General features: G+C 37.6%; 1 protein-coding gene across 3 annotated transcripts in view; it reads right to left on the minus strand.

The window, feature by feature from the left end:
- Positions 1–3,221: 3,221 nt before the first annotated feature.
- cacnb3a (calcium channel, voltage-dependent, beta 3a) overlaps positions 3,222–13,153 on the minus strand; it is a 34,350-nt gene continuing 24,418 nt past the window's right edge. For 2 of the 3 annotated variants that reach the window (XM_047375801.1, XM_047375795.1), the window contains exons 13-14: positions 12,060–12,227; positions 3,222–6,410 (exon numbers count right to left, since the gene is read on the minus strand). In XM_047375801.1, coding sequence (XP_047231757.1) covers positions 5,985–6,410; positions 12,060–12,227 — 594 coding nt within the window. In that variant the 3' untranslated portion in view covers positions 3,222–5,984. Of the gene's footprint in view, positions 6,411–11,595; positions 11,880–12,059; positions 12,228–13,153 lie in introns of those variants that run through there. The other variant, XM_047375808.1, reaches the window with a different exon arrangement.

Raw genomic sequence — 13,153 nt, forward strand, 5'->3', positions numbered from 1 at the left:
GTATATCCCAATCGTTGTAGTTTTTAGTATAACAATGGCCATCAGTGGGCTCTAGATGGACAAACTGTCTACTTTTAAGGCTAGGCTTAAAACATTCCTTTTTGATAAAGCTTATAGCTAGAGTGGTTTAGGTTATCCTGAGCTATTTCTGTAGTTATGCTGCTATAGGCTTAGGCTGCTGGAGGACATAATGACCACTTTCACCCTCTTTGCTACATTCTCACACTACTCTCCAATTTTGCATTATTTGCTGTTATTTCAGTTTTTAACTTTATGTTCTCCCTCTTTTCTCTTCCTAGAAGCTACACCTGGCCTGACTCTGTTTCTACCAGTGACACCTTTCTGGAGAGGGGAATCGTCCGAGCTTCTGCTGGCAACAACTTAATGCTCACCCTCTACCGATGATCCACTTGGCCCTGTCTTTCAGTGTTTAACCCTTTTTCTCTCCTAGACATGGCAATTGACTGAGCTTTTACTGTGACTAACTCTATGTGCTCTCTTTCAGACTCTAACCTTGAAAACTGGCTCAGAGTTGATTTGTTCTGTCTTTCTAGGTGAAACGACCAAAGCAGCTACATCCATTAACATTTACTTTTCCTTCCCATAGAAAGTACTCCTGGATCAGTGCTTCTTTGTTCTTTTTGTGTCTCTGCTCTGTTCTCTCGAACCCCCAGTCGGTCGTGGCAGATGGCCGCTCACACTGAGCCTGGTTCTGCTGCAGGTTTCTTCCTGTTAAAAGGGAGTTTTTCCTCTCCACTGTCGCTACATGCATGCTCAGTATGAGGGATTGCTGCAAAGTCAACGCCAGTGACAGTCCACTGTCTCTACATGCTCATCCGGGAGGAGGGAATGCTGCAAGTCACTGACTGGATGCAATCTGCTGGGTTTCCTTTGACAGAAAAAGTTTTTATCCAATTTGAATAAATAACTGAATCTGACTGCACTGTTCAATTGTTAGGATTAATTGGAATGTATGTACATGACTTTTTGAAGTGCCTTGAGACAACATGTGTTGTGAATTGGCGCTATATAAATAAACTGAGTTGAATTGAATTGAACCTGATGGAGCTTGAAATGTACAGCAAAGAAGAATGGACAAAACTGTCTAAAGACAAATGTGCAAAGCTGCTGAAGGTGGATCAACAAAGTATTAAGGAAAGGCTGTGAATACTTACGTAACTGTGATTTCTTAGTTTTATATTTGTAATAAATTTGCAACAACATCCAAAAGACTTTTTTTCGCACTGTCATAATGGGGTATTGTACGACGGTATAATAGGGCCTGGCTAAGAGAATTTCTGTTTTAAAATTACAAGAATAAAGTCGGAACTTTTATGAGAACTTTTTATGATTTCCAAGCATTTTCCAAGCATTAAAATGAGGAATGTTGAGCATCTTGTGAAGTTATACTTTAGTATCAGTTTTTACAAATAGAACATTCTTACTCTTTTAGGACATCAGCATCAAATTATTACTAGTATCTGGACTTTGAAACGATTGTGCATGACTGTGTCTGTTTTGAAGAAAGAAACACACAGACCTGGAGGAATTTGCTTGTTTTGTGGAAAAGGAGCTGTCATTACTTTATTCTTGTAATGTTACGACTTTATTTTCATAATATTACCACTTTATTCTTGTAATAAAAAAAAAATCTCTTAGCCTGGTCCTAATACTCTGTCGTAGTATTGTAAGATGGAATATTAGGGCCAGGCTAAGAGATTTTTTTTTTAGGAAATTATGAGATGCGGAGGCTAGAAACGGCAAAAATAAGGTCACAATCGGAACTTCAATCCAAAATGGCCGACTTCCTGTAGGGTTTGGACCAAGGCTCCAAGAGTCTTTTTTTGTAGGTCCTGAGAAGTTACATATGTGTACTGAATATCATAATCTTCAGACAAAACATGGTTTGGGGCTGATTTTTTTTAATTCCTGTAGGTAGAAACTAAGCAACGCCCACCAAATATTTCTGTAGATCTCTTTTGGGGTCTGGACTTGGATCAATCATATTGAATTTTGTGCAGATGTTATATGTGGAATTTAGAGCCAAATCTATGGCCATCGCATGACACCTGACTTCACCACGCCGCCACGGCCACACCCTCCAGCATGCAGTCTCTGTGTTCCAAACGAAGTTAGACCAACTTGTTATCTGTCTTCTGACACACTTTCAAGTTGTTTGGTGACAAGAGGGTCAGAGAGGGACCTTTCCAAGCGAAGTCACTTCCTGTTCGCAGGGGCGTGGCTTTGATGATGTCATAATTTGACCACATAGGATTGTTGGTCACCTAAGAGGGATCAATCATAGCAGCTTTGGTCTAATTCAGTCAATCTATCAGAAAGTTATAGCTGCTGAATTTTTTGGCGAGAACGTCATTTTTGAGGCCTGGCCCTGCCCCTTCATCATGCTCAAAAACTCATGATTTTGATAACTTGTGAAAATGATACTAAAGTATAACTTCACAAAATGCTCAACATTCCTCATTTTAACACATGAAATACAGTGCTCAGAGTTCTCATAAAAATTATGACTTTATTCTCGTAATATTCCAACTTTATTCTCGTAATTTCTCAAAACAAATTTCCCTGCCATAGTATTGTAGAATTATAAATCATACATAGTACTACATAATACAAATAGTATTGTAGTGTGTAGAATTTTTAGGAAAGAGATTCATTTGATACATTTTGGAATAAGGCTCTAACAAAACTAAATGTGGGAATTTACTTTCCGGACGCACTGAATCTCATCACCATGTACAGCGAAGATCGTGAGGGAGGTAGTAAAAAAGCTTTTTCACATTCATATTAGACATTATTGGCAACACATGAAACACATTATGCAATTGCCTTATAATTTGTTACAGTTACTCTTTCCCCTCTATAGGCCTACCAAAAGGTTGAAGAAAGAGAGATGCAAAAGTGTCATGATTTGTCTTTGAATGTTTGTAAAATAGAGATACTCTTGATCCAATTGTGATCCTCCTTTACAGTCACATCACATGAGTGGCAATTTAAAATTGCCTTATTTGTCTTACACTAGTCTTTATTTGCATCCCCTCTACTTCAAACAAGCTAAAATCCATCTTTACTGATTGGTCATTTTAGAATTAACCAACCACTGCATTTATTGCCAAATCTAAAGTCTTCTTATTTAGTTAGAACAATTCACCAACAAATGATTGTATTTTTATTATAAAACACAACACAGACAACTCAAACAATTAAAAGTACATAAAATGTCATGTTTATTTAGTTTAAGTCATATTTCACTTAGCATCATAATTCTATTTTCCAATAGAAAGCATTCTATACAGCTTCAGGCAAGAAAAGGTCTGACTTTTTACACCTTTTTTGTCTCTGTTGATAAATAGAAGGGAAGAGGCGTGTTGGGGTCACGCTAGCACGCTGTGGTAGTCTGGTGGATATATGGTTATATTTAGTGCAGATATTGCATGACAAAGCAACCATCCCAAAAAACAAAGTAGTGCAATTTTTTTTTCTACTCACACAAAAGAGGAAGTCCAGATGGTCTAAGGCGTTTAGAGCTTTTCAATGTTCGGCTTCAATATTGCATACAGAATAAGACAGAAAATCAAATCAAAACCCTTGTAAAAATTGTGCTTCAAAATTGAAAAACCTCAACTGCTTTATCAGTTGCTAAATTGGTCCGCTTCAAAAAACATACTCTGCCAAAATATAAAGAAAGTAACTAATTGTTGAGCTAAGACATGCAGGACTCACTCATTTTGTCACAGCTTTGAACTGGGACTATTTTCTGTCGAGTGACTTAAAAGTGCAACGAGCAAATGCTGTGGTAAAATCTCCTCATATCGAGGTGTGTAGAGAGGGAAACAAATTTTCAGGAATTTGTTGCTGTAGAGAGGAGTGAGTAGCCCCAAAGACAAGACTATCATCACTACAAGACGACGAGGAGTCAGAACGAATGCATTACTAAAATACTTAACTGTAAAAAGAAACAATCAGAAGTTCATGCAACACTTGCATAGATTTTTTTCTTTTTTAAACCATGCTGTTTTTTTTTATCTCTTTAAATATACAGAACACTAGATAAATATCTGTGACACATGGAAGCAGTAAACGCATAAACACTGACCCTGTGTTAGGACAGAGACATCAGTGTCACGTGAAACTTGTTAGCTCGTGGACTAGAAACGGATTAGGGTTTAGGAAGGTCAGGACAGCCAAAATATGTAACTCTTTGTGGCTTTGATTTCTTGGTGATATGTTTGCATGGTAAACAAGCTGCTGTTTGCACAGTCTCCGTGCGTTGATGATGTAAACGTTTCACACAGAAACAATGTGGATACATGTTAGCAATGTGCAAACGCACAAATAACATACCTAAAGCCTTTATAAAAAAAAAGTAATGTGTTTGTGTCCCTCCTGGCTTTCCCTTCATTGTGTCAGTCTATTTCTGCATCAAAGGTCGGGAGGACCGCAAACGTGTGACTTTTCAGATCTTTGATACTGTTGGAATGTTGTTTATGCATTACATACATAATTAAATTGGACCCAATGTAAAAACATGTTAACAAATTAACATGCAAGCATTAAATACTTTAGACAAAAAATATTTTTTTGGCCTTTCTGGCTTTCCATACAAGGACAGACTGACATGTGGCAAGTAGGGCCACAAACACATTTTATTGGGATCATTGATGTGTTGCTGACATGCTGTTTCCGCATTGTATTCACATGTAAACAATGCAAATAACACATGAATGCATCAGCAATGTGCAAATAACATATACATTTACACTCAAAGGGTCATAGGCTTTTGGCTGTCCTGACCTCCCACACAGGAACGGACTGACACGGCATCACGGGTGCTACGAGTCCTTTAGAAGCCCAACGAGTTCATATCGTGGAGTTGAGGACTTGACACCTGAGGATCCGCCTTTGTAAAAACCTGCCTTTAAAACTGCAGTATACACAGAATTGATGCCATGTTTTCCACAGAGGGTGCGATCTGTGCGGGAATTGTGGTTGCTACAATCAGTTAACGTGCTACAATCAAATTACGTTGCGATCTGTCGGGCCAGAGAAACCAAGTGGTGCTGGAGGTGCAAAAGGCATGCGAGCTTACATTCGGTGAAGCATTGATTTGAAGAGGAGCTGCAGCTGAGCAGCATGTTCTTGATATATGTGAATGACTTGATGTAAACAAACATTTTGGCAAAGAATTTGTCCCCTGGAATACTCTTAACATTCCCTTCCTTGGTTGTGTTTACATTCTATTTGCCTATTTTTTCAGATTTTTAGGGGTGTCAGTGATTGTGCAACAGCAAAGACAAAGGATGTCCAGAATGTACTGAATTGTTGGTGACACAACGAGGTGCTATGTGTGCAAATGGATGGCAATAAATACCTGCCCATAACCACAAAATCAGACAAAGAAAGTAACAATGAAACAGGTACCCATTCAGTATATACATTGTAATCAAATGCATTACAATTAATCTTAAATGGATTCAACACAGGACATTCCTACGTTAGTTTATTCCATAAAGATCATTCACTTCCTGTACTGCCGTAATGTGCAAATCGTCTTGAAATAGTTATACATGCAATAGTAAAGATAGTTAAAAGTCTTAGGAACTTTAAGGCCAGTATATGCGACATCCTACAATAGAGAAACCTTAGGTGAAGCAGCTAATGTCTGAGTCTGCATTCAGCTGGTATCCTGAAACCTTTCTGTTGCAGAGGTGGATAGCCCTGTTGAATTTAACTGTAATTGTTTGACCCCAGAAAGCTGAGCAATCATCCCAATTTACATAAAATAGGAGGATGGAGGAATAAGAACTAGATTACTGATTAACAATAACTGACTGTAAAGTATAGAGTTTAACGTTGGATAGGTTTTTTTGACATTTAAATAATTTGTTTGGATCTGTGAATCAGTCAGGGGGCTTTGGGAAGGGGGAACCTTGTTAGCAACCTGGAGGCCAGAGGGGGCCCTTGTCTCAGTAGTTGTCTCGGGGCCAGGGGCGGCTGCGCTGGCGGTTGTTCCTCTGGTTGTGTCCTTGCTGAGCTTCGCGCTGGAGCAGCCTGTCCTGTGACTCGTGCCCGTTGGTGCTGTGGTTGCTGCCTGGATGCCCTCGGTGGGAGGGGTACCTGTCTCTATATGAGCGGCCATGACAGGGGGAGGCGTAACCATCCTCTTCCTCCTCCTCTTCTTCTTCCTCCTCCTCCTCCTCTTCTTCTTCATCCTCCTCGACCCCTGTGTGGCACGGACTCCCCCTGTGGTTACGGGACAGGGAATCGCTGGCCTCATCAGATGGCATAAGACTGTCCTGCTCCAGCGGAGAGTGGACTTCCTCACCCGCTTCCTCCTCCTCTTCCTCACCCTCCATGCCCACTGCCGCTCGAGGCTGTGTCTGGTTCTTGTTCTGTAGAATTGAGATGGTCATGAAGAAAGTAAGGAAGGTAAAGAAGTAGTTCTAAAAAATAAAAAAAAACGTATCCAAAAACATTTTTTTTTTGGATAAGGTACTTTGAAGTTGTTTCCTGCATTAGACGTGTTATATCGTAGTGAATTTATATAAAAGTACACAAATCTTCGAGCAAACAGGTAGTAGAAATCTAACATGTAGTCAGAGGGACCCTGCCACCACCTCCTTTATGGGCCTTTTTAGCCAGTTTTTGTAATTCAAAGCTCAAACTGAAAATGTTTAGATCTGTGACATACATGCTATATTTGTAGATATGAGCCATCAACACTTTCACTGTAGGCAAAGTTAGGATGACTGAGGTTGCTGGCTGTATCAATCCGACTGATCAGAAGTGGCTCTAAATAATCGGTGGAGTAAACTTTTGTGGCAATCTGTAAGATCTAATTATTTTTTTGTAAATTGATCAAGTATGTTGTTTGCATGTTGTTAATATGTTTTAGACTGGTTTACATGAAGCAAAGAACCTGTAGAAACAACAGGCAAACAATGCATCAAAGATGCAAAAGAATTATAAAAATTAAGGTGTTTGTTGCCTCCCCTGGCCCTCCACATCACATGTCAGTCTGCTCTGTTCAGGTATGGAAGGCCAAGAGGGACAAACACATTATCACTAACACTGTTTGAAAAGTAAGCTTTTGCTGCAAGCTGCAAGTTGTGTAAAGGCTAATGTGCATATCCAGGTCTTAAAGTTTTCGTAAATGTATGAAAAATGTGAACAGACTTCAAATGTGAAAATTTCATGCATAATTAATGCAGAAAGAACACACACACAACTTTTTAACAATAGACCAAAGATATGCAGAAAGTCACTTTGTTTTGGCAGTCTTGTCCTTGTATAAACCTGCGACTCAGATCCATGAGCCTTTGTGATGCTGACAAGCCGGACGTTGCCTTTTTCCTACCTGGGGTCAGTGTTCTTTACTTATTTAAGGCTCAGTAGGAAGTGTAGTCGTTTTGCAATCACAAGGTTGTGGGCTCAATTCCAGCTTCCTCTTGCTATATGTCGATGTGCCCCTGGGCAAGGCACCTCAAGTTGCCTACCGATCTGCGTATCGGTGTATGAATGTGTGAGCGTTAGTGAGTGCGATTGGGTGAATGTGGCTCTAGTGTAAAGCGCTTTGAGCGGTCTGTATGACTGGAAAAGCGCTACATAAGTTCAGTCCATTTACCATAACACTTTCATGTATTACAGATGTTTATCTTGTGTTTTTTTCTAATTTAGCCAAACAATTAGCTTTGTTTCAGTAAGTAAACGATGGCTGCTGATGGCAGGTGGATTGATACAGCCGGTGGCCTCAACCAGTGTATCTTTAACTAGGACGAATGTTGTTTGGTTAAAAAAACAAACTTACAGCTAGGGCTAAAACTAATGACTATTTTTCTAATCAATTAATCTGTCCACCATTTTTTCGATTAGGTGATTAATAATCTGATAGGAAAAGTTGCTTAATAGGAGTTTTTATAGAATTTGAAGGTGAAATTAAAACTATGCCACTTAAGGAGTTCTGGATATAGCATAATACAGCTAAAGAAGGTTTTTCATTTAATTTAAAGATGTGTATATTTTTTGTACAATTTTGGCCTAATTACTGCTCTGAGTGGGTTGTTCCTTCAAAAAATGCCATGTTTTAGAGTCTGTATACTCCGGTTAACAATTATTCGATTACTAAATTAGTTGACGTATTTAAATAATTAATTAATCATGATTAATCCGATTAATTGTTCCAGCCCTACTTACAGCCTCTTATAAAAGTGTAGATTATTTTGAAATCTGCTGTTGTTGTATCCAATGGACAAGAACATCTTTAGTTTTTAGTTGTTTTAAGTTGACATAATTAACTAAAACACGGATCCATCTGACTAACGGTTAGCATTTTACTGCTCTGAGAGATTCTACTTTTTTATCACTGCAATTATGACAACTTTCTACAACAGAAAAAGGAACTATTACAAATGACAACTTCACAGAACCTTACTTCAAAAAAATCTTAACAACCCCTTTAAAGACTTTGACATCAGATAGAAGACAGGGTGAAAAAAACTACAAATACTGGACGTGAAGAAAGGGAATCTGAAGAAGTCAATCCTAAAGGATAAGAACTGCTTTTAATTTTAGCCTGGTGTATGATTCCTTTATGTAATTATCAAGGTCGTGCAAGCATTGGCCTCAAATATATATTACTGACTTGGAAATTGATAAATGTACATTCGTTCTAAGAACTTCTTCAGATCGGTTACTGTTGGAAACAAATGTTTTAAATACTTTAATTCAGATTTTTGGAATCTTGTGAATTATTGTTTTCCTCCTAATTATTTCTACAAATTTCTAGAGGCCAAAGCTTTCATGACGTAAAGTGCCAGAATAGTCACATTTTTGAGAAATATAATTAAAATAAAGTAAAATAAAGATTTAAAACCAATCTGACAAGCCAAAATGTCCCTTTGAAAGAGTTACATTTTGCTGCAGTTGCTAACTTTTCCACACTTAACACAGAAACCCAAAGCTGGGGAGATGCAGATGAACATCTGTCATGCTGGAATGTTTTAATGGTAGATTAAAAAGCTGATGAACAATTAGGCTGTATTATTAAGAAAAATAACACAAAAAATAAAGTGAAGATTTATCATTATATTTTTTTGTTTAAACAGAAGGATCGGCCATCATGACTGATCATCCCCTTAGAGGAGGAAACATATTGACCTTGCAAGATGTAGCCTTTAGAAAAGCTGTCGGTGGTGATAATGTTATGGTTGATTAGTATGAATATTTGAATGAATATTTGAAAATACTTATTTAATCATAATAATAACTGTACTTTCAGTCAATTAACTCAAATTTTCTGTTATAAATTAAAATTAAAATCACGAAAACAAACTATCACGGCATTGTTTTCATGATTTCACAGCAATTTTAATTAAATAACCACAATCTTAATACATTCAATAGATCTTCAACCAGATTATTCTGACAAAAATAATGCTGAGGAGCAAAAACAGACCTTTCTTTCAATTCCTAAACATTCAAGCAAAACAGCATTCAATAACACATTAATAAGTGTAATCATGGCTGAAAAAAATTAAAGCTTCCACAAACTCTGCCAAAAAATAGGAAATAATCACTCTTTGAGGATATTTAATCAGTTATTTAATTTTTTTCTTTTTACAAAAATAACTGTGAGATGAGAAAAAACTTGTATATTTAATGTTTATTTTAAAAAAATGATTCCCAAAAATGAATATGGTTATTCAGTGGCAGTTCTTGCATGAATGGGACCCTGGATGAGCCACTCCTTCTGCTCGATTCCTCATTGACTACACATGCAAAAACATGCAACAGAAAATGTATTTAGCGCACAACTGACAGAAGAGTTACATTTTATTATCTGGTACACGTGTGCACTGCACACCCTTTAGAATGACGTCCTGGGCAACTGCCAATATGACTCATATCAAAAACTGCCACTGTACTAATTGGCATGTCTCCTTTTCCAGTCATGTAGAGGATAAAAATGACAAAATCAGAGACTAAAAAAAGTCTGCAAGCACTCACTGTTATACTTGAACAGATACTTGGTTCACAAATGCAAATTACAAGGGAATTCCATATGGTAATCTATTTGACTAGAAAAATATTATCTTTAGGTATTTGTTTTTATAAAGCCATAATGTTTAACCGTTAAATCAAATTGTTTTGTCTTATCTGTGATTTTTCTTTGTTTTGCTACAAAGTAAAGCAACTGACTGAATATCCTCATTAAACAGTGATTCCATTCTTTGTTTGTTTTCGCCGCTATCCAACAGGAGCCAGTCAGTTTCACTGAATTTCTCTTTTAGCAGAGAACATTTACATGAGATTATGAATAGATGACTGAAAACAAAAGAAATTAAACACATGCAGCTCAAATTTAGCTTAAACATAGAATGTACATCAACATTGATTTTGACCAACAAAAATATAAAATCCTAATAATACTATAATGGCTTCATTATCTGAAATATTTAGTTATGTTTATTCATAAACACTAATGCATTAAATGTGCAATTATATGCCAAATTACAGTGATTATGTAATGAATTCATGTGGTATGCACTTCTTCTACTTTGACTGGAGGATTGTTTAAAATGAGTGGATGATTAAAACCAACGTAAGGAACCTGGATAATGTATGATTACATAGTTTTAAATGCTATCACAGTTGTCACTGAGTGGCAGAAATGGTGGCATTCATTGACCAGATAAGCAGTTTTTTCTACCACTCACTAACAGGTTTTCATTGAACAGCTGCATAATGTTTTTTTATTGCTCAGAATGAGGTGTTTAAAAGAAAAACTAGCTGGCATGAAATATAGGATTTATAGTCAGGGTCCTGATTAATACTGTTTTTACAAACCGTCTTTACCACACAGACTGGAAAGTGGCAGATATTTGAAACTAAAAGCTTGCCATAGAATAAGGGAAATAAGCCTGAGTTGGTCAAGGGTCTTCTGTTTCATTTAGGCAGATGCAAAAACAAATAAAACAGCTGAATGGATGCGTTAACCACAGCTGATCACAGAAAGTCATTGCACAGATGCCAATTGCTCAGTAATTGAGTACATTAATTTCACATTAAATACACAAGTTAAGCCAACTCTTGATTTTGAAAAGTGAGGCCAGCTGAGTGAGCCCTTTCCATATATATGGAAAATGAAAAAAGATAGGTAACACACTTAAAAATATAATCATTACATTACTTTTAATAGCCTTGTACTATTGGGGCCCTTCTGTTGTAGATATTATATGCAGATACTGCATAAAAACATAGAGAATAACTCTTAAAACCACCCATTCTTTTTGCCTTTATAATTAAAAAAATGTATTATCTGGTTTTATAAGAGCCACAGTGGAGGGGCCGAATAGTAACATGTGGCTCTGGAGCCGCAGGTTGCAGACCCGTGGGTTAATCACTGATTGCTTTTCTTTTAATAGGCGCTGCTATATGTGCCACTGTGAGCAGGAACATCATTCACAAAGCATGCTTGGAAAGGATGAACACTACTGAAAAAATGAAATGATGGGGATATTATGTTGTTTCACCAGCTTTTTATTTCAGTTATCACTTAAAAATGGGGCTTCAGTGCATTAGGAATTCTCCATAGAAGCTTGTAAAACAGGGATTGACTAAAAACCATCAAATAAAAGACAAAATGCATGGTGCAATTAAGAAAAACAGACCAACAAAAACAATGTTTTTTGGCAAGATCTGAGTGAATAAAACACGGTTCATTCACTGTCTCAGCCGCCGTGTTGTGTTCAGGTGTCAGAAGGTGTGTAGAAGGGGGGCGGGTGCACATACATAACATATAAACCCCACTACTCACCCCGTTTTGTAAGCGATCATTGAATTAATCCCTGTGTTTCAGAAAACTGCAAAAGTGTTAAGCAGGGATGAGCGAGAGGACAGACAGGACAACTTGAAACAAATCAAAACACATGAGCGAGTCTGAGATGGCAACAGTGGGTAAAAACAGTGGCAAAATTTACCATCAGAAGATTTCTAGTCTTTAACCAGCATTGCAAGATGTGAATTTAAGCTGATGAACCTACCTGAAGGCTGGAGATGGCAGAGGGTGGGGTCAGGCTCTGCTCCAGCAAGGGGTTCAGAGGGGTGTTTCCAGGCAGGTGAGTGGCACGCCAGTAGACCTCAAGGTATTCAGCCAAATGCTCACAAGCATCCTCTAGCTGGTTCTCATCCAAAATGACATCAAACATATCCTGCAATAAAACACATAAATACAGTCATGTTGAAAAGGAGGAACACTTAAAATTGAAGGGTTTTACATATTTTTATGCATGTAAGGATTTTTGGGTTTTACTTTCATGACCAGCGGCAACTAGAAAGCCAATAAATTTGAAAGTTTAAACTTTAATAAATCACACTTGACCTTTCCATTCTTTTTCAAAGCTGATAAGTAATTTTAAAATGCAGTTTTCTGACCCGGAAATGGCTGGTGGAGCCTAAATCAAAAGCACTATTACCACATATGGAAGAAGACGTACAATCGGGAACCGAGTGATAGGAAGTTGTTTTAAAACACTTTTTGCCCCAGGATAATGAAACAATTGGAAGCTAGGCTTTAACGTAAAGATCAAGAAGCACGCGACCATGTGCAGAGGCTATAGTCCTCGATGCAGCTGTCCCCGGTTTGAGTCCCGGACCTGGCGACCTTTGCCGAATGTCTCGCCCTCTCTTTGCCCTCTTTCCTATCTACCTACTGTTGAAAAATAAAGGCCTCTAGTGCCGCAAAATAATATATATATATATAAAAAAACACTCTCCAAAATGTCCTCTTGCAGGTTTACCCAATTTTTTTCTCAGTGTCTGATCCAAATGAACATCTGATCAGTACTTTAATTTCCCTTCCAACCACCACATGCATAGTATTAGCTTTAAGGCCAAACAACAGAAGAAAAAACAAACTGCTGATGGAATTTGAGGGGCTTGATAGATGGTGGCCTCAGAATATTGACCAAATCTGTATAGAAACGTGAGACTTCTTGCAGCCACTGCTAAGCTTGCTAATTTAAAAAAGAAAGTGCTGACACACATGTGAATCAGAGTAACAATGCTAGCCAGAAACTGAGCAAAAATTGCAACATCTACAGTACCTGAACTGGTCCAGAATGTTTTTTATTAAAAT

Source organism: Girardinichthys multiradiatus, chromosome 1 (genome assembly GCF_021462225.1).
Source record: "Girardinichthys multiradiatus isolate DD_20200921_A chromosome 1, DD_fGirMul_XY1, whole genome shotgun sequence".
Taxonomy (NCBI): domain Eukaryota; kingdom Metazoa; phylum Chordata; class Actinopteri; order Cyprinodontiformes; family Goodeidae; genus Girardinichthys; species Girardinichthys multiradiatus.